Here is a 23865-nt window from a genome sequence, read left to right as displayed (position 1 = left end):
GGGCATTAAACCCAACATATTGGTAGCCCGTATTTATGTATTTATGTACATGAATTTTGTATCTATATTCGTTATTGTATTCCTAATTTTCCATTACGGTTATTAGGAACCCTAGCTTAATCCATGAATCATGAATTCTTCCTCATGTGTTCTCATTATGTTTATATGAAACTTTATGATTTTATGTAGCAAGTTACAAACATGTTTTCAAGTCAATTATATATATATATATATATAATTATGAACTATTGTTATTACTCATGAATCAAGAACATGTTTGCAAGACTATGACAAGTTATCTCATGAAACCATATTACAAGATATTTCATGAAACCATGTTTACAAGTTATTTCGTGAAATCATGATTATAAGTTATTTCACGAAAATCATGGGCTTCTTAGCCAACTATATTATGTTCATGTTTTTGGGAATTGCTTAGTTAACCGAGAAGGCTCAGATAGCCTGAAACTACGTAGCCACCGTAGGATAAGGGTTGTCAGCAAGGAGGCAACACCTTCATTATGCAGTTTGGATCCTTACATGCTTATTATTACTTAAATCTCATATCCCTGGCAAGGTTGTGAGTGTTCTGCTGGTAGGACGCAAGTACCAGACCATGTTGTCGGTTATACTATAGCATTCCCCACGTTACAAGTAGTTTTACATACAAGTATTTCTATTGATTTACTATTTTAAGATTTTACTCACGTTTCATGCTCATGTTCAAATTACATTCAGTTTCAGTTCATGTCCTATATCTATGTTATGTCATGTTCTTCGTTTCAGTAGGTTTTACATACTAGTACTATTCACCATGTACTAACGTCCCGTTTGCCCGGGGCCTGCACTTCACGGTGCAGATACCGGTTTTTCAGGAGCATACATTTGCGCAGTAGGATCACCTCAGTTATCAGCTTATTAATGAGCCCCACTCCTCTCGGGGTTCAACATGGAGTCTACATTAGTATTCAGCTTATGGTAGTCCAGGGCCATGTCCTGGTAGTTAGTATTCAGACATGTTTTAGAGGTTTCATAGACAGATGTTAGTTCACAGAGTCAGTTATGCTTTCATGTTTGCAGACTATTATGTTTTCATGATACTTCATGCTATGAGATAATTTCAAGACTTATTCCGCAAATTACATTTTTCATGATTCATTTAAATTGCATCATGTAGATTATATTGTTTTGATGCCCATGTTGACAAGCAAGCCATGAGGTTCGCTCGGACACATGCAAGCAAGGCCCGAGTGCCGTGTTACGCCTAGGCCATGGTTCGGGGCGTGACAGTTTCATATGCTTGGTTTCATGGATTTGGTGTTGTTGATCTTGGTTTTCCCTTGATTTTCTTGTGGATGAATGTTAGAGAATGTTCTAGAGGTCTCTTGACTTGTGGAGAGTGGGAATGAAATGAAAAAGGGTCCCTTATATTAATCACAAAAGCTGGCCGGATCAACTTATACGGACCAACATACGGTCCGTATATTTTTCACTGACCGTATGTTGGACCGTATATTTGGTCCAGTGAGGTATGCTGTTCTGGACTGAATCTACGGCCTGGACATACGGTCAGTGAATTTTATACGGCCAGTATGTCTGGCCGTATAATGTTCAGTTGTCCGGGACTTGTTTTCGTCGACTCATTTGATCTCCGATCCTTATGGAACCTTCTTAACCCTTGTTTAACTTTTCAATACCAATCTAAGGGACGTTATTACTTGTCTCCAAGGTATCATTACGCCCTCATTAACTCGTCGTCCAAAATTCCTACCTGATACATAACATATCCTTTACTTTCTTCGTCAAACTTCTTTCTTTACGTCTAATGTCTTCGAGTCTCAATTAGATCATCAAATGCTATCTCCTACTTATCAAATCATCGTGTACGTCGTGCCCTTCGCTAACTTATTCATTGTACGCTAACGGGGAAATTTCCAAGGTGTAACATTCTTCCCCCCTTTTTGAACATTCATTCTCGAATGTTAAACACTCGGGATCCTACGAAAATTTCGCCAGAGTTTCCCCTGTAATATGACACTACCAACCTGTCACAACAACCCATAATATCATCGCCTCACAGGGCTACATCACAATATCAACATATCTATGGCCACACATGACCGAAAGCATAAAAAAAAAAAAAGCATACATACCTTACATCGTTGGCGTTTCATCTTGGATCTCGCCTGGGGGTTGGAATAGGTGCGGGTACTTGGATTTCATACTCTCTTCCGCCTCCCAAGTCATTTCTTCCCAGTTGCTGTTTCGCCACAAGACTTTAACTGAAGCTACCTCTTTATTTCGAAGTCTTCGCACTTGCCCGTGTAGAATAGCAATAGGCACTTCTTCATAGGTTAGCTTTTCTGTCACTTGCACATCATCTATCGGGACAATCTTTGTGGGATCTCCAACACACTTGCGGAGCATCGAAACGTGGAAGACTGGATGGACTGATTCAAGCTCCGAAGGCAAGTCTAATTCATAAGCTACATGACCCACCTTGCGGGTAATTCTATAGGGTCCAATGTACCAGGGACTCAACTTCCCTTTCTTGCCAAATCTCATTACCCCTTTCATTGGCGACACTGTCAAAAATACCCAATCATCAACCTGAAATTCCAAGTCTCGTCGGCGATTGCCCGCATAAGACTTTTGGCGACTTTGGGCTGCCAACAATCGATCTCGGATCACCTTGACTTTCCCTACCGCTTGCTGGATCAATTCAGGGCCTATTAACTGCACTTCTCCTACTTCAAACCATCCGATCGAGGATCTACACTTCCTTTCATATAATGCTTCATACGGAGCCATCTGAATACTGGAATGGTAGCTATTATTGTATGCAAATTCGATTAGAGACAAATGATCATCCCAGCTACCACCAAAATCTAGTATACATGCTCGTAACATATCTTCCAAGGTATGAATAGTACGCTCGGCTTGCCCATCAGTTTGCGGATGGAATGCCGTGCTAAGCTTCACTTGGGTACCTAGAACTTCTTGGAAGGACTTCCAGAATTTGGCTGTAAACTGTGCTCCCCTATCTGTGATAATGGATAGTGGAATACCATGGAGTCGCACAATTTTCTTGAGATACAACCTCGCATAATCTTCTGCTGAGTATGTAGTCCTAACTAGGAGAAAATGAGCTGCTTTTGTCAATCTATCCACGATCACCCATATAGAATCATACTTGCTACGGGAACGAGGTAATCCCACGATAAAAACCATATTGATCACATCCCATTTCCAAGTAGGAATTTCCATTGCTTGCAATAAGCCTCCTGGTTTTTGATGTTCGATCTTTACTTGTTGGCAATTTGGACATTGGGCCACAAATTCTGCTATGTCTGTTTTCATGCCATCCCACCAATACATTATCTTGAGATCATGATACATTTTGGTCGCACCTGGGTGAATAGAATAGCGAGAACAATGGGCTTCCTCTAGAATTCGTCGGCGCAATTATGCCGCATTCGGCACACATAACTTGCCTCGGTATCTAAGAATTCCATCCGTGGAAACTTCAAATGGGGACTTCTCTTTTCCATGAGAGGTGTCTCTGTAATGGCACAGTTTAGGATCCTCATATTGCCGCTCCTTCACTTCTATATTCAAAGATGAAACAGTGGGGTCACTAATACTAATCCTTGCATTACCCGTATCAATCACACGTACTCCAAGATTAGCTAGTTGGTGGAGCTCATGAACCATCTCTTTCTTTTCCGGAGGGGCTTCACATAAGCTACCCATGGATCGGCGGCTAAGCGCATCGGCTACTACATTTGCCTTTCCGGGGTGGTACAAAATGCTAACATCATAATCTTTCAATAATTCTAACCACCGCTTCTGCCGCAGATTTAACTCCTTCTGTTTGAAAATATACTGAAGACTCTTGTGATCGATATAGATATCAACATGCACACCATAAAAGTAATGTCTCCACATTTTCACTGCATGAATAACCACAGCCAATTCGAGATCGTGAGTTGGATAATTCCTTTCATGTTTTCGCAGCTGTCTCGAAGCATACGCAATAACTCTACCGTGCTGCATTAAGACACATCCTAATCCAACACCGGAAGCGTCACAATACACAACATAACCATCTGGCCCTTCTGGGAGTGTCAAGACGGGAGCTGAGGTTAATCTGTCCTTCAACTCTTGGAAGCTGCGTTCACAAGCATCATTCCATTGGAATTTAGCTGACTTATGGGTTAGCTTTGTCAATGGGGCTGAAATAGAGGAAAATCCCTCTACGAATCTTCTATAGTAACCTGCCAAACCCAGAAAACTACAAACTTCCGTAGGCGTTGTAGGCCTTGGCCAAGTCTTTACAGCTTCAATTTTCTGAGTGTCAACTCGAATGCCATCATATGAAATAACATGGCCCAGAAATGTTACAGAATTTACCCAAAACTCGCACTTTGAAAATTTTGCATATAATTCTCGGGCTCGAAGAATGCCAAGAACAATACGTAAATGATCTGCATGTTCTGATTCTGTGCGAGAGTACACCAAGATGTTATCAATAAATACTATCACAAATAGGTCCAAGAGTGGCCTGAATACATTATTCATCAAATTCATAAACACGGCCGGAGCATTAGTTAATCCAAACGACATCACCGGGAACTCATAGTGGCCATATCTCGTCCTGAAAGCTGTTTTAGGAATATCTGCTTCTCTAACTCTCACTTGATGATAACCCGACCTCAAGTCTATTTTAGAAAACCACTTGGCGCCCTGTAGTTGATCGAATAACTCATCAATCCTTGGGAGAGGATATTTGTTCTTTATCGTCACTTTGTTCAACTGCCTGTAATCGATGCACGTTCGTAGAGAACCGTCTTTCTTTCTCACAAATAAGACTGGTGCTCCCCACGGTGATGAACTGGGTCTAATAAACCTCTTTTCAAGCAAATCTTTCAACTGTGCTTTTAGCTCTTTCAATAACCACTTATGCAATTAAGAGTAGAAAGTCCACAATTCAATTAAGTTATAGGAGCTTGGTTCTTTTCAATAATTCAGATAAGAGTCACATAATGATAATGCAATCAAATAAGTATGGTATGCAATGCATTGACCAATATACACCAGTATATACACGATCCTACAGTAGGTTTCACGTAACTCTTGTGGGACTCAGGAGGTCCATATACTCCCCCAAAATCACAAATCTCCCAAATCACATCGGCTATTCAACTGATAGGCTATCATGTCATCATCACTTCAACCAGTACGATATCCAATCGGGTCACCACGGACCATCCCTTATGATTAATCAATAACATGCCAATGATATCATATAATGTATGAAATGGATATGCATACAACATGCAATTGCATATATCAAGTAGATGCCAATGGTAGTTCCTTTTTCATGATTTAGGTAAGATGTGGAGTGATGAATGCACAATGAATCAATATCACAAGTATAACAAACATGACTATCATAAGACCATTTCATCAGCAACTATACTAATCAAGTAGATTTAACACTACCAACCAATGTTCATAAGCTTGGCATTCTTTACTTCACAAGATTACTCCATTTTCATTAATTTACCCATAACATAGCACTGGTACACGCACAAGTGCTCGTCACCTCACGAGTACGGGACCCCCCATTCTCCATTACGCCTCTTAATTATATTAGCCAACACAAACACTTCGTAAAGAGTCTAGTAAGTGTCAACTTGCCTTAATTTCGAAGTCTGAAGAGTCAATCCACGGCCTTGCCCTTCCTTTGAGCTTTCGAGCGAGCCCAATCTGGTCAAATATGGTATCCATGTAAGATATGAATCCGTAGACACCCATATTGCTATACTAATGTGTCAGGCCCCAAAAATCAATCCAAAACCCAATCCTGATCCCCGAAGGTCAAACCTGTAATTTCGACAAAAATTCAGCTTACCCATACTCTAAAAAGTAAGAATTCCGAAAGTCATTGAAATCCCATCACAATTCGACCTCTAATTTGAATATTTACATGAAACCCGTTTTCATGAAAAACCCCAATTTCTAAGTTCAGGGCATGGAAGTAATAACTAAATAACGGTGGAAACATGGGGAAATACTTAGCCTTACCCCCAAGTCGAATCTTGAAGAATGTCGTTGAAATCACCCATACGAGCTCCTGAGCTCCAAAAATGAATTTATGAACAATGTCGTTCGAAATGGGATTTTTGTTCTGTCCATGTCCAATTTACTATTCGCGAACGCTAGATCCCGCTTGCGAACGCGACCCGACCTAGCCCAACCCATCGCGAACGCGACGTGGCCATAGGGATCTCGATATGCTAGCGTTACCCAGCCCAGACCCCATCCCTTCTACGCGAATGCGAGCCAAGTGGCCTCAATCACGACCCAAGCCTATGCGATCACGGTCCTTCCATCGCGATGAAGGAAACCAGATACAGCTGAAACTGGATTTTTTGGTTTCTCCAATTTTTCGATCCAACACCCAAAACTCATCCAGACCCCCACCCCACAAGCACAAACCAAATATGCATTTCAATCATAAAATAAGCTACAAACCTGTTCGCACACTCGAAACACCCAAAAGAGGTCGTCTTGACCCGATGTTGACCCAGGTCAACTCCAAATCCTCAAATTAGCTAGTTTTTGAATCAATGATCCAAAAGACAACTGAACACCTCAGGACCCGAACCAATGGCCCGACTAAATCATAAATCACATTCCGGACCTAATGGAATCAACGAAACTTCGACACGGACCATTTACCCCTGATGTTGACTTTGGTCAAACTTCTTCATTTCTCTAACTTAAAACCTTTCAATTTCACTAAATTCGATCTGAAACCCACCCGATTTCCTCGGGAACCGCTCCACCCATCCCCACAAGTCATAAATACCAATGTGAAACCACGGGAAGGGTATTTTGGAGAAAACAAATCCAAAAGCTCAAAACGACCGAATGGATCATTACAAGAAATGTTTAACTTTTGTATACTCACTATATAAATAAATTTTATAGTTTTATATTACATATCACCTAAAAGTAACTAGAAATAGTTGTTTCGAAAAAGTGGATTAATAAGGTAAATTGCTGCTAAAACCTGAAAATAGGTAATTTCATGAACGCTCACTGAACTTTTATTTCATCGTATTAGAGGCACTAACGTATGTATTGTAACGCATGAATCACTTAACATTAACAAAATTTCAGAGAAAGACACTAAAAATCAACTTAATATTATAGTAAGTCACTAAACAATTCTTTATAACCAAAAAGTCATTCAATTTTGTGTAAGTATCATATAAAATGACTCTTTTATTTTCTCCTAATGACCTTTTGTGATAAAAAGAGTTAGAGAAAGTTAAGTGATCTTTTTGTCATAAAAAGACTTTAATGATACTACATAAAGTTAAGTAGCTTTTCCGCTATAAAAACTTAATTTTGTGACTTTAGTGCAATTTAACGTAAGTTGAGTAACCATATGTGAAATCGGCCCCCTCAAAATATTAAAATTATAATTATTTACACTAGATAAATGGTTTGATAAAGAGTTAAACTGTGCCACTCACATAAAAAAAATCTTTATAAAATCATTATACGAGTGTATATAATATGGAATTATGGATGACAAGTTGGACCCCAAGACCAAGAGTGATGTGGAGGGTACGAGGTGGAGTGGGAACAGTTAATTAACATTGGTAAACATTCTTTTTCAAAAGGCTTTTTAATTACATTAACATTCTTAAATTTGAGCTGAAAACTTGACACCTAAGTAAATACCGCGTCTTAGAACAGTAAACATCACCTAACAAGAACCTCATCCATTGTCCTCTTCTGTTGCTAAGTTTACTACAATAATATCTCTTCAATTTATTTTCCAGATACTTTAGAAACCGACAGTTAAAAACATTACTTAATCTATAACACACACATGAAATATACAAACGTGCTGAGTCTCCAATGGTTGCTGCTCACCCGTAGCGCATTACTCTTCGATATAAAATCTTCAAAGAAAATATAAAAATCATCCTATCCGAACACACTATAGTCCCACACAAAATTCTTTTAATTTCAAATCCTCTGAAAGAACATGGAAGCTCCCTCTAATTAACACATCAGAAATGATGCTTGTTCTGACTTTTAATTAGTCCAAATGCATACATCTATCTATATATACTTAACTTGATCACACTTACGCTTAATTAACACAAATGGAAGAGTACAACAAGCCTAACAGAGGGGGTGGTATAACATCACCTTATAGAGGTGTTAGGAAGAGGAAATGGGGAAAATGGGTGTCCGAAATCCGTGAGCCAGGGAAGAAAACTAGAATATGGCTAGGGAGTTTTGACACACCAGAAATGGCAGCCGCGGCATATGATTCAGCTGCATTGCACCTCAGGGGACATGCAGCTAAGCTAAATTTCCCAGAGTTGGTTGATCATCTGCCTAAACCTGCAAGTTGTAGCCCTGATGACATACGTTTGGCTGCCCAACAGGCTGCACTAAGAGTCAAGACCACAAATTCTGAGGAGATGGCAAGTTCATCTACTAGTCATGTAGCACCAGTGACCATAGGACTATCTCCAAGTCAAATTCAAGCTATCAATGACTTCCCAATGGATTCACCAAAAATGTGGAGTGAAGAGACAATGTTTACTTATGCCAACGATTATGAAATGAGCGATTACGAAGAAATAGACGATTGCCTTTGGGATTCCTGAACTAACTGATTATAGATTCTGAATTCACTTATGAAACATTTTAGTCTAATATATCGTGTGCTATTAAGGTTCAGTATTATATTTTTACGGAGATTTAGAGTGTGATATTTGTACTAATTAATTTCCTTGGTGTGCCATTTAACTTTGTTATTGATTTGTGTCAACAGACATGAAGAACAAATAACGCCCCTAATTGTCTTTGTTCTCTGAGGTTGTCCTGGAGCATCAAAGTGGGTTGGTTTTTTGACACCTCATTTTGTGCGTTGCTCTACTAATATTGTAATGAGTGAAAAAAGCTTATTCTAAATTGCTGTACTGCATAGTGGATTTGCCCTAATAAAATAATAAGTGGATATTTCTGCTGATGTACATTTCTTGTTTGATTATCTTTATTCATTGATTTAATTCACTATCCACTGCGGGACCATTAAATTTATTTCTATGATGATTTTCTGACTAGAAAAAGATTCGGGGTAAGGGACACAAGATTACATTCACAAGTATCTAAGAACCCTGTGAAGGAGAATATTCTAGCCTTTGGTTACATTCTGTTTTCTCCTTTGAAATTTTTCTTTTACTTTTTCCCAGTTACTAAAGACCTTATTATTAGGGCTCTTCGGGTTATACTAATACCCTACAAAATTAGTACTCTCAAGCTTTATTAAAATTTCACTTGCTATCATTTTTATCAGCAACTTTGCAAATTTGTGGGACTCAATTATTAAGGGAGAGAAAAATATTGTACATATACAACTCGTTAAAATTAAATATTTTAGTCAGATGCAAGGGAATCAAATTAAAAAATTATCAAAAAAAAAAAAAAGACAATTCAATTTCCTCTTTTTTATTATATGCTTCCTTATATTGGACCAGAATACCATCATATATAAAAGAAGGCATCGAGTATTGATGAGAAAGAGCTCCCCGAAAATGAAGGTTAGCTAAGAGCGCGCATGATCAAAGATAGAACGAGAAGCACTAGATTAGTGCTCGTAGTTATGCCTTGGGCTAGACCCTTAAGAGGATAAAAATGTACTAAGAAAAGGAAATTCAATAAATATGATTATCCCGTCTAAGTTATAGCGATTGTTGTTGGACCTTGCATGTTTTGATGATTGACAAGATATCTGAACTGGTGAATGAACCAGATCAACTGACATGTTTCATCCTAGAGTCCAAAGGTGGCAGGACTCTTGGAATAAAAAGATTTCGAGATACAGACTTAGCGGACAAGATCTTAGGGTTCCTTGGAAGAATTATTTTAGATAAACTTCGGATTCCAATCAAGCATGTCTCAAGCCGTATGATAAGTAAGAGGTTGTCTCCATCTCAAACATTATCTCTCCTCAAGGTCCTTATGCAAGAAGGTGTTTGTCTTCAGCCGTATTGCTACTCACATGTTGCTATATATATTCAAGTCTTCTACTGAAGATGGCTATGCACTTACATAGAGAGAAAAGCAGAAATCATGAAAATAAGTGAGAGTATATCTGAGATATTTCTGATTGGCCACTGGAGTGCTTCCCGATACGAATGACCAGATTGAAGAAATTGTTTCATAGCTTATGCTTTATAGTCTTCAAATCTAGTTATTTGTATTAGGATTGTTATCGAGTTGTACCTATTTCCAGCTTTATTAGAAGCAATGTTTAGGTAAAAATAATTGACAAATTTAACTCCAAGTTGAGGGCAACACGAAGAGGGAATCAATAGTTTAGGTAGATTGTTGAGTTAGGAATTAGAGTTAGTTCCTAAGTTACAGAGTTTGTAATCTGAATTTGTTGAGGCTCATAGTGTTCGTGAAGTTTGGGACAAATCCTACAGAGATGTAGGTCGTGATTTTTTCACCCTTGTGAGCCGGATGGTTTCCACCTAAAAATACGATGTCATTACTTTTTCGATTTATTATTATTATGCAAACTGAACTTAGGGACAAATAAAGTAACCTGGTCCATCATCTAGGAGAAAATCAAGCATAACATAAGATTGTTATTTGGTCGTGTAAAATATCAAGTATATAGGCTAATACTCTAATGACTTCCTATCACTACAAAAAAAGCATGTTTTAGGCACTCGAGAAACTGTGGCTAGATGGTCCTAAAACCGTGGCTAATAGTACTTCGCCACGGTTAGTTAGCCATGGTTGCCAGTGTGCCCATAACGGCCATCGCTCTCATATTAGCCACAGTTTTTGCATCTATGGCAACATTTAGTTAGCCACGGTTAGGTGGTATATTAGCTACAGTCCTCCCGTGGACAAATTTGGCTACAGAAAATAAAGAAATATATATCATATAAAGTAGTCACGGTTCAAATTACACTTTTTTTTTAAAAAAAAAAAATCCAGTTACTAAATTACCCACGGTCTAACCGTGGCAAAAGTACACGTTTTTTTAAAAAAAAATACAATTTCTCCTTGCATTTTCCTGGTATGAATACATAACTAATAGGCATTCACTACTACACAAATCCTTGCTAATATATATAAGTTTCAAGCCATGAATATTCATTAAAGATGCCACAGTTGCTAGTGAACAGGAAATGCAAAAAGTTAAGGAACACCCCATATACAGTAGTTCAAAAATATACTATGCACCAAAGGCTAAGAATCAAAGTTGAAAGTAGGTAACTCACTACCAAATTTAGCTTGTAAAAACCTATGAAGAGTTACCAAGTGATTCTCATTTTGCGCAAGCCGGTTCTTGGTCTCCACAAGTTGTTCTTTGGTCTCCTCAAGCTTTTCCTTGGCCTCTTCATATCTAGTCAGTTTCTCTTCCAAGGTTTCTACATGTTTCTCTAGGTTTTCAACACGTTGATGAGACATACTACTAGAACCACCAAAATTCGCATGACTAATTGAATGTCTAGGCATTCCAAAAGCAGCTGAGGCGCAAACGTTACCACCTAAACCACGCACACAACCAGAATGTTCAGCTCCATATACTTTTCCAATGGCATCATTAGGATAAGCTAACATCTTCAAAGGAACACCTAAAGTGGCAGCATGTTCTTGATCTTGAAGTAGATGTTCAGATATTTTATCTTACAAGTAAAATAAAAGCAATGAGATACCAATCAAACATTGTCACATAAATAAAGTAAACGTCAAATAACAAGTAGTGTTTCAGTCATAATCCGCTCTTTGTGCTACTTTCTCGACGGTGCTACTGTTTCTATAACTAGTGAATCTCAAATGTGACCTCTTCTAAATCTCAGGCATTCTGCATAGACTTCCCACGCTCGAAAACTTCAAGTACATGATGTATTCCTCTTCAATAGCATACTCTTAATAATGCATCTAAAATTAGAATGGACTATAGATATTGGCAAGCAAATGAAATTGGGAAGGATAAAATCATAATGTCTTTTCGTTTCTCGTCTTTCGGGGGAATGATGTGATTTGACCATAAGCAAATCTGGGAATATATGTAAAGTGTGGGTGGAATCACATTGAATACTTTCAACTTAAATCATATGTTAAAATTTAGACTATATAAATTGACCCATACTATTGAGCAATACAATCATCAACAGCACAGTTGAGCTGCACAATACAACAACAACACACAGCAACAGAATTAGAAGAAGATGATGTTAGTTAGTCGGTTAGAAATGAAATGGACCAGTATAGCAGAATGGATGTAAATGATTATTGTCAACCCCAACTGATTTAGGATTAATAGGAAGTTGATTGATTGATAGTAAAAGATGAGAAGTATTTCCCTAAAAAGAATGTAAAAAACTTGGGGCTACAGTATGGTTATCTTTTCGTGCATCAAACACATCAAAGCTTGACAGCAGGACAAATCCAAGCAATCAAATATGAAATATGGCCTCATTGGATTAGCTTATATTGTGGTTTGGCATACAATTCCTTTTCTTCATCTTTATAGCTTTTGAGATCATAGCTTTTCACTCGAATCCCTGAGTGACCAACTATATGGGTATCCACCTGTGACTTATGAGTCATTGATGAATATTAACTCATCTTTTGAGCACTTATTTACCTCTTACTAATTAAATTATAGCTGAATTTTCAACAAAATGTAGTCGTATGCATGGCTCTGCTTTGAGATACTTGAGCATAAATAGAAATTCGAAGCGGTGGAAAGTGTGCAAAGAGTAATTCTGCTCCTGTTGTTCCTCTATTATAATGAATACATTCTAATAAAAAGGAAGAGGAAAAAAAAAGTGGAAAAAGTGCATGGTAGTATATAGTCACTCAGCTGAACTAGTGTGACTGTGTGAGGCATTTAACAATGCCAAATTTGTGCCTTCACAAAGGTCTAGGAATTGAAACTAGCTAGTACTACTAATCAATAAGCCTCATCCTAAGGGAGGGAGCAAAAAGAGTGCATTGGTACTAAATTAGTAAGCCATGGCTACAGCAGCAACTGCAAGAAATGTCGCTATTTGGTAATTGGTATTTGGGTTGATGGAGTACTGTTTCGACCCTCGTTTTGGCATGCGACTGAGTGGCATTTGAATCTCAGAAGGTAAGCTATTTGTACCTATTTGTAATTTCTTTAATGGACCATGGTGACGATTTTCTTCACCTACTCGATCTACTTTATACAGAATTTAAGTTCTAAACACCTATAAGGTAAAAATATTTACACTGATCAACCATCGTGATTTCCAATGGTTATTTTTTTTCTTAAAATTGATACTCTGAATTAACTTCTGCCTATAATATCTTCCCTTTCAAAACTCCTGGTTTCCATGCTTACTAAACTTGAAGCAACATATATTTCACTGATCCATGCTTTATACAAATCAATTGAAACGAAATTTTCCCAGAAAAGACTTGACACAAACTTGTTTATATATTCATCAATATCATTTAACTGAACCAAAAATCAGCTATTACATGGGTCAAAGCCAAGCAGGTTTGTCCCAAGAAACAAGCCCTTTTGAAAATGGATAAGTGTTTGGAACTTACTCAAAAATAGCTAAAAGAACATCTAAAAGACTTATAGAGCCTGTTTGGATTGGCTTAAAAAAAGCAGCTTATCTACCCCAATTTTTTTTTTTTTTTGGCTTATAAGCTCTTTTTCAACTTATAAGCTGCTTTAGATAAGCTAAGTCAAATGGGCCCAATTATTTTTTTGGGCTTAGTTTAAGCACAAAATGACTTTAAGCTGGCCAGCCAAACACTCAAAAAAACTGAAAACAGCTTATAAGCTGTTTTCAGCAACTTATAAGCCAATCCAAACAGGCTCATAATCACATTACTGAGAACATTATCACTATAGGAAATCAACATTGTAACTGAAATTTGAAAATGGACAAGTTTTTGAAACTTACAGCTATAGTCTTCCCTTTTGCATTCACATAATTGCCATCCTTTTTCAGTAAAGTCGACAAAACCACCTCACTTCGGCACACATGCCTTCCATATTTTTCTCCTATCATTAATCAAGTATAGATTAAAAAAAGGTAGCATGCAACACATTTTATTTGGTACAATAAAGTGATTTCCAAAATAAAATTCAAGGTAAAGAAACTTGCCATTTGACGACCTCTCCTTGCATTGCTTTTGCTACCACCAGAATGCGGGTCTTTAAGTTTACTTCGATTTCTTGCATTTTGTTCACTTTGTTTCTGCAATTCTCAAACATCAATTTATATTAAATTTTAGTGGACATGAATTAAGTGAGATAATTTTTCTTTTATGAAAGATCGATTACCTTCATCTTTTCCTCTTTATAGTGATGCACAAAAGCAGCCCACTCAATAGAATCCACGTTGTCGGGAGGCTTAGCAAGTATCTCTTCCTTACTTTTGTTAGGGTAGAAGTGATCCCCACTAATTGGTTGCTGCAAATCTTGGAAAGTTATGCTATTGTTGTCAGCTTGCTCTCCTCGTAGGCTTTCTAACATTGCATGTGCTGAATTCTTGCGTTTTTGCTTCATATCTCCTAGAATATGACAACTCTCCTGTGGGGATTACTTTAAAAGAATATAAAACTTATAAATTACTTAGAGCCACTGAAAGAGAGGGAGAATGCAGCACTATAACTACAATTACAATTAACTAAAACAAGCCAAGTAGAACAAAATCAGAGAAATAGAGACATTCCAATAGAAAGGTTGAAACAAAAATTAACAAACCAGAACTCGAGATAGCATTCTAAATAAACTCTGTATGAGCTGCGCAATCACGATTCATGTTCTGATTTTACGAAGTCGAGGCATGATAGGCAATTACTTGATAGTAATTGTTGACACATAATTTTTGACCTCCACTAATTTATCTTAATCACCCAGAGTCCTTGGATATCAAACCGAAGGAAACATGTATTTTTAGAAGTCAAACAACAACAACAACAACAACAACAACAACCCAGTGAAATCTCACATCGTGGGGTCTGGGAAGGGTAGAGTGTACGCAGACCTTACTCCTACCAAGGTAGGACGGCTGTTTCCGAAAGACTCTCGGCTCAATAAAAGCATAAAAAGAAGTCAGATAAGGTTAAGAGATTCGGATAAGAGATTCAAAGCGATATGGAAATGAAATAATGCAAACGACACAGATAACACAAGATAATCAAAGCACAGGAAATAACAGATAATAGCAGAAATCGGAGCAGATAACACAGGATAATCAAAGCACAGGAAATAACAGATAATAACAGAAATCGGAGCACAAGAAATTATATTGCAATAATGCGACTACTAATAAGAACGGATATTGAGACTATCTACTAGCCTTCTACCCTAATTTGGGTCCTCCAAACCCTCCTATCTAAGGTCATGTCCTCGGTAAGCTGTAGTTGTGCCATGTCGTGTCTAATTACCTCTCCCCAATACTTCTTCGGCCTACCCCTACCTCGTCTGAAACCATCCATGGCCAACCTCTCACACCTCCGCACTGGGGCATCTGTGTCTCTCCTCTTCACATGCCCAAACCATCTCAATCTCGCTTCTCGCATCTTGTCTTCCACCGAGGCCACCCCTACCTTATCCTGAATATCCTCATTCCTAATCCTGTCACTCCTGGTGTGGCCACACATCCATCTCAACATTCTCATCTCGGCAACTTTCATCTTTTGAACGTGAGAGATCTTAACTGGCCAACACTCCGCCCCATACAGCATAGTCGGTCTAACCACCACTTTGTAGAACTTGCCCTTAAGTTTTGGTGGCACCTTCTTGTCACATAGCACTCCGAAAGCAAGCCTCAATTTCATCCACCCTGCCCCAATACGATGTGTGACATCATCGTCAATCTCCCCGCTGCCTTGCACAATAGACCCAAGGTACTTGAAACTACTTTTCTTCTGGATGACCTGGGTACCAAGCCTTACTTCCAAGTCAGCCTCCTGAGGTGCTTCACTGAACTTACACTCCAAGTACTCTGTCTTGGTCCTACTCAGCTTAAACCCTTTAGACTCCAGAGTATGTCTCCAACACTCCAGCTTAGCGTTAACTCCGCTACGAGTCTCGTCAATCAGGACTATGTCGTCTGCGATTTTTAGAAGTCAAAATGATTTTATAAAATTATTTAGATAATATTTTACCATTCTTATTTGGTAAAATAATTCCTATGATATTATAAGTTATTTAGAAATTAATTTACATATTTATTGCGACAATTGTGACATTTGCTAAATTAACCAAGAGAAAAGCAATTTATAGCAATTATTTATTTAATTATCCAAATTGTTAAACTAGCAATTAGCAAGTATTTTACTCTATTTAATTCAAGGAATCTGATTAATTAAATGAATTAATCATTTTATCCCTCAATTCTTGATTTTTTGCATGCTCAATTTGTTAGAATTTTATCATAATTAATCGAGTCTTTAATTGTGATTAATTCTATAAATTTTTTACTAAATGGCTACAATTGAAAAAATCAATTGATCGTTCAATGATTACCCAATTGGAAATCAATTCCCATAATTGAGGTCATTATTGCAAATTTGTCTTTCTAGTTGATCAATTAAGGTCATTTATGCAAATCTGTTACTTTAAATTGGCTAATTGGACCAAAAGGCCATGATTGAAATAGCCTGGTTAAATTAAGTCAGTTAAGGGACAATATTTGCGAAAGATAACCTTTACTTGTTTAATTAGTCTTATGTAATTATGCTTAATAGTCTAAATCAATTAGCCTTGTCTTAATTTTGGTTATTTATTAAAACAAGTTTCAAAATCCTGCATTTATACATGTATATCATACGTATACACCTATATACATCAGGTCCATGGCCCCTCTTCTTTTATATTAATAGACCGAGTCCAGTCTATTAGATGGGTCGACCCGACCCAACTCAGTACATAACAGAGGGTAAAACACCTCTATCTCCCATTTCACAAACCAAACACACCCTGAACGTTACCCCTTCCCTTTCCCCTTAACCCTACGCCACCTCACCCTCATTTTCTCTCTCCTCGTCATCGTCCCCAAATGTGGTAATTTCTCAGGCGTACGTTGCTTTTTAGTACTTTGCAAGGCCGAGAAGGGCAAACAATTAATGTTTCCACCTTCTCTCACCAAACGCCACCCCAAACACGATATTAAAACTACCTTTTTCCTTATTTTCTTTTACTTTCTGAATTAAAACAGTCAAAACTCTATAGATTTTTAATGGATTTTTTTTGCACTCATTTGAATTTGAGGAATTTGATTGGTTCTTGATGAACCTTGTGGACCGATCACTTTGGGTCGGATCTAGCCTTTGATATGTTTGTTGACTCAATCTCAGCCTTTGATTGATGTGGGATATGCCAATTCTTAGAAATTGGAGGTTGTCCCACATCGAAATCAAATTAGGGTTTGGGGGTTTGGGGATTTCTATATAAAGGACCCCATATCTTGCATTTACAGAGACGGAAGACATTGCATATTCAAAACAAGAAATACTTAAGTTTTTGAGGCATTTTGCTTTCAAAGACTTTAATCGTTTGAATTTTGCTTTCAAAGACTTTAATCGTTTGAGTTTTAAGTTAAAAATTTTAAAGTTATTTTCTGTTCTTGTGTGGGTTCTGTGTGATTCTGAGCATTTGGGGGGAGCACTGAAGTCTCCAAGTTCAAATCTCTTCACAGCTGCACATAAGAAAGGTAATTCCCCCTTCTCTCTTTATTTTCTACATTTTTTCCTTTTTTCTTTAGTTTGTTATGTGTTAGTTTAGTTTATTGTTTGTGTTTCTGTGTTAGTTCAGTTAATTAAATGATGTTTTCTGTCTACCTGCTTAGTATTTTAAGTTATAGCTAGGCTTATTGGCTCCTATATATTGCCTTAGATTAGTTTTGTTGTTACTTAAATATATCTTTTGTGCTATTATGGCTTAATCTATTCTAGTTAAGCATAACTTTGTTGTTAATCTAACCTGTTTAGTCAAGCATGCCCTTAGGTTTATTTTAGTTAGTTAATCTATATCAAATACATATTGTGTGTTAGCTGATGATGCTTATATGTTGTCATGTTAAGAGCTAGTTAAATGCTTACTTTATAATGAAACTTAGATGTTGTTGGCTTTGAACCTGGTTGCAAGATAACCATAAGCAGAAAAGACTAATTAAAACTTCGGCATGATCATGTCCCAAATTGTGAAGACTATGACATGAACCCTGTTAGTTGATATTGTACTCTGAGTCCTAGGATGTATGCAGAGGGGTTAAAGGACTTCTAAAAGAAGTATTTTATGGCATAGTTAAACCTATTTGGTGATTTGTGAAGTTTGTGATGACTATCTAGGGTCTTATACTGATAATACTGTTAGCAGCATGCCCTGTGATCATTTTCATGACAAACTTGAGCCTGTTTGTGCCCTTAAGGACATTGTGTAAATTGAAGGGATATAGCATGATACACTTTGTTTGACTTATGTGAAAGAATCTGATGTATATGGTTCCTCTGCTTATGATGAGAACACTTTGTATGCTGCTTGCTTATTCTGGACTCAAATGGGCAAAAATCTAGTTTAGGATGTTTAGCCTTAAACTGATGAGCATGTTGATGAGATTTGCTTGTATATTCTGTATACTCATGTGTTGAAATGGTCATATTCTGCTTATTTAATTGGAACTATGTATATCTTGAAATTTGTTTAGTAAGTTGCCCTCTCCCCTGGACCTATTTGACTAATAACTGTGAAGAATGCACAGCCTTAGTATATTTTCCTAAAAATTTGCCTTTGCCTTTGCCTAATTGATTGTGTGTGGTGTATTGAGTGAATATGCTTATGTATACAATTTATATCCAGTCTCATATACACTCCAGTGTATAAGAGTTGATATACATGATGTATACATAATGCATCATTCCTTGTTGTGGGCTGCTGTTACATTAGTTCTTGTTACTGTCACGACCCAACTAGAGGGCCATGACGGGCACCCGGAGCTCACACGCCGAGCACCTCTAAACATACATCTTATAATCATTTCTGGGTGGACCATAAAGATAGCTCATGAATATCATAATCTGTAAAGACATATATCGCAATGTAACAGCACATCTCGATATAATCTTCGACAATTATGCCCATCATTACCAGCCGTCAAGGCTACTAAAATGTTACACGACGATATGAACCGGTAGGGTTATGAAACGTCTAAGTACATACATGTCTACGAGCCTCTACATAGATTACAAGTGACCATGAAGACCGATATCAATAGACTGCAGCTCCGAAGTAAGTGGAGCGCTCCTAAGATTCCGCTGTTGAAGCTCCTATGGATCAAAACCATCTACCTGTCTACCTGCGGGCATGAGCACAGCATCCACAAGAAAGGACGTCAGTACGAACAATGTACTGAGTATGTAAGGCACGAATAATAATATAATAAGAGATACCGAACATGAAAAATAACATAATGAGAAATATAGAGCATAACATGAGGTAAGGAAATACCCTGTACATATGATTGCCTCTTAAGGAAGATACCATGCATGCTTAGCTTTCTTTTGAAAAAAAAACATTCCTCATATATATAAATAAAAGTGTTGCGAAACGTGCAGCCTGATCCATAAATATTTTATATTGCTGCGGAACGTGCAGCCCGATCCATATATCATATCATCATTATATATAAATATATATATTACCGCGGAACGAACGGCCCGATCCATTTATCCATATATCCCGCGTCCGGACATCCCACGTCGGGGACGATATCATAATATACCAACTGATCAGGTGGCCATGCATCTATAACGCCTCGCCTTCCCCCGTATCCCCCATACACACACACACACATACACACACATATATGTATACATATATATATATATATATATATATATATATATATATATATATATATATATATATATATATATATATATATATATTATAACATAAGTAGCATGCATGAGAGCCCAAAGAAAGCTATAACTCTATCGGAGTGACGTAAGGTCGGTAACCTCCAATTATATTATGGAATAATCATCATCGCTCTATCTCACCTTGAAGGAACAATTATTATAAGGTGAGAGCAACAACAATGAATAAAATCGAGAAAATCATGAAGTAACTCAACATTCTCATAATAACATTGAAATCATAAACTTGGAACCTTTAAACATAAAATCCTCATTATCATTGTGATCATCATAGAAAAATTCTCATCTTTAACATCATGAGAAGCTTTAAGAATCATGCACTTCTAGCTTTTGAAAACAAAGAGGTTATGGAAACATTTATGGAATCATAACATAAGAATCATGCTTTTGAAAGAAAGGGACGAGCCTTAACATACCTTTCGGTCGCCTTAGTCGTTCAACGTTTATTCTTCCAAGCTCGCAACTCTACACGTAAACCATCCATATTATCATTAGGCTCAATATAATACACTTGTCTCAAGCATTCAAATGAAATCTATTTAGAATCTGCCGAAATTCGGGCAGCATCTCCCCTATATTCCTTACCTCCTCCAAATACCAAAACAACTCCCAAACAATACCAACAACATCAACAATAATATCAATACCAATATATTCCATAAAACATCCCACACGATGTTTCTCTAATTTTCAAACCAACCATAACAAGATCCATAATACCATAATCAAAGAATTATATTCAATTTAATCTCAAATTAATCCAAAATTCTCTTTCAAACTCACCTCATGGCCATCAACTTCAATTTAACTCTTTATGACTTTTCTCCTATGATTCTTTCCTTTCTAAAAATTGCTAAACCTTTACATTATCCCAATCATGTAAATAATAGTAGGAAAAGCATACCTTATAGTCGAAGAACTTCATTTTAGGCTTTTGAAATGCCACAAAACTCCTTATATAACCGGAGATATACCCCTCCAAAGTTGACCCAGAATTCTGCCAACTTTTTTCAAATTTTCGATAAACTTATTTTCTTCACTCTGCTTGGTCCCGGAATCTTCCGAAACTCTACATACATGATATTTATCATTGATCATACTTGATAATAGTCGTTTCATTTGGTTCCAAGATTGTCCTTCCCGGTTATGACTTACGAGATCATAATTCATCCTTTACTTCATTGTTACGTACTTCCCATGGCTTGTACCTTCCAAAACTTTATGGGACGTCTCCGATACTCCATTAATACGGTGAAGTACGTGGCATGCTCATGATATGAAAGTGCGAGTTGTAACAGTTACATGTTGGTCTTTCTTCCTTCTTTTCCCTGTTGGGCCTATGTTTAAATGTGTTCCGGTCCATTCTGCCTGCTTTTTGCTCGATGATTCATTTGGGCTTTAAACTTGCTGGCCTTGTTTGTTTATTCGAGCCATCTTTAAAATTATAAAACTTCATGCTATTAATTGTCTAGGTTAGTTGCTATTTTTTTTTTTTTTTTTGTGATTATGTGATTCTTCTCGGGCCACTCTGGCCACACCTTGCATAAACCTGATGGGCCTGAGGCCCAACTACCCTCATTTGATCGAGTCCAATTGAGAAAAAAGTAAGGGAAGCTAATATATTGAAGGCCCAACTATGGGTGAAAATGGTGAAGGCCCAGCTATGGGTGAAAATAACCAACTGGTGGGCTTACGTAGGCCCACCAGCCTAAACTTTCCTTTTATATTCATTATATTTGTGCAAAAAATGTATTTATAAAACTCTTATGAATTATTGGAACCCTATGGATGTAGAACTTAGGAAATAACTTAGTAATTTAGGGAAGTCCATAAAATTGATTTTAACCTCGGGCATAACTTAGTAATTTAGGGTAGTCACTAAAACTGATTTCAAACTCGAGCATATAACCGTTTTTCTTGCATAAACTGGAAGCTTAACAAGCAATTTTGAGTGGAAAACTATTTTGAGATTTTGGTTAAGTATGAAGAAAGAATGAAGGAAAATGAGGATTTGGCGTAAGTTAAATTGGTTCAAAGTTGAAACAAGGAAACTTTTCTTCCAAACACTAAGTAATAGACTTTGGGCCTCAAGCTCGTGATTTGTGATAAATTGTAATGTATTGTTTACCCGTGAACAAAAATGGATTTTTTGAGATACGTTGGCCTTTAAAAAGTTTTGTACACTAAATGGACAAATTCTGGATTTGGGTTAATTTGAACAGCCCCTAAAAAATTTGTCTTGTATTTGCTCTATTTTTTTTTTCTTTTTGATAATGAACTCTTCTTTTTTCAAGGTGTTTGGTGCTTGTAATTTGAACAGCCCCTAAAAAAATTGGATTTGGACTTACTGAAATTCTGGGTAAGAAAATTATTTGGGCAAGGAAGCCCAAAACCAATCTGGACTAGGACAATTTTTTCTGGAAAACTGTATTGGGCTCAGAAGCCCACAATGCATTTTAGACTGAAATGGCAAGGGGAAAATGTTTGTTGGATCAAGTATGAGGACAAGATGGATTTGGACTTGGAATATTATTCACCTATGAGCTTCAAAATAATAAAATTGGAATCACACAAAATACTTGTATTTTCCTAATTTAGGTATGAAACGGAGATATACTCCATATTTTGTATATACATATAATAAAACCCGTAAGAACTAAACTCATTTTATTAGGACTAGAATAGTAGTGACTCTACTAGGGAGAAATCCTGGGTGTGTCCTAGTCCGGAAACAAAGTGAGTTGAACACTTGCGCGAATTTTTAAACCCAAAACCCCCTTTTTGTCACAACCTAAATTGCCTAAGCTACGCGAGCACTTACCTTTCCCACCTCGGTAAGTGAACCCTCTACCCAACGATAAATAAATACATGAATAATTAGATCAAGCAACAAAATTAGAATAAATACGTAAGTCTCACGATATTATATAATAGAAATAGTGCGGAAGTAACAAGAATACCCCCAGAGTCTAGTCTAAGTCATAAAAGAGCATCTAAGGATTAAATAAAAGTCTGGAGTAATAATACATAAAATGTCTATGTCACTGAACAAGAATAATAAGACATAAAATGATAGAGAAGTCTTCAAGGCAGTGAACGGCCGTGCTCACCCTGGAGACTCGGAACAATGCTGAAGAAGGCGATCAACCACGAGAGATGGAAGCAGAACCAACCTAATACATTGCATTCATAAAGGAATACAGTAAGTGCAGGTCAGTATAATACAACGGTACTGGTAAGCATCCTCGGCCGAGTAAGCATAGCTAACACAATTCAGATGATAAAGCAGATAAGCAACCAAAAATAAGTCAAACATAATAGAAGCCAAGTAAACGTCGTCACCTAAGTAGAACATCTAATCATCTCCAAATCAAGCTATGAGTGCAATGCAATGCAATAATGTATGAATGCAATACAATGCAATGCCATGCAAATGATGTGTACACATGTACTCCGGACGGAAATATCGACATCTCGCGAAGTCTAAGTGCCACCTGTCCAGGATCTTTGCCCAACAGACAGACGGGACCCCGAATCTTTGCCCATGGGGGTTCTCACCGGCACCACCCTGGGGGACCTGCAGAGTCCATGTACTCACTTAATCCACGATTCTGGAATGAACATCGGATATCGGACTCTCACGTCACTCAAGTAAAAATCGAGCCCAGCTCATCATAGCATATCACAAGTTTCAACAATGGGTACGCCAATAATATATCCGAATCACAAGTACTAACAGTGGGTACGCCAACAACATCGCCATCAAGATAGTAAAACAAAATCCAATATCTACTAACAACTCATGGCATCAAGCCAACGCAATAGAATAATCAAATCACAACAAAATGGGGTGGCCAGCCCCAAACA

General features: G+C 37.4%; 1 protein-coding gene across 1 annotated transcript; it reads left to right on the top strand.

Annotated features, from left to right (window-relative positions):
• The first annotated feature begins 8192 nt into the window (after positions 1–8192).
• Positions 8193–9029, top strand: LOC132605112 (ethylene-responsive transcription factor ERF021). Its single transcript, XM_060318376.1, has one exon. The coding sequence runs from the start codon at positions 8193–8195 to the stop codon at positions 8703–8705; it is 513 nt and encodes a 170-aa protein (XP_060174359.1). The 3' UTR covers positions 8706–9029.
• The last annotated feature ends 14836 nt before the right edge of the window (positions 9030–23865 follow it).

This window comes from Lycium barbarum, chromosome 8 (assembly GCF_019175385.1).
Source record: "Lycium barbarum isolate Lr01 chromosome 8, ASM1917538v2, whole genome shotgun sequence".
Taxonomy (NCBI): domain Eukaryota; kingdom Viridiplantae; phylum Streptophyta; class Magnoliopsida; order Solanales; family Solanaceae; genus Lycium; species Lycium barbarum.
This window is presented reverse-complemented; position numbering and strand designations above follow the sequence as displayed.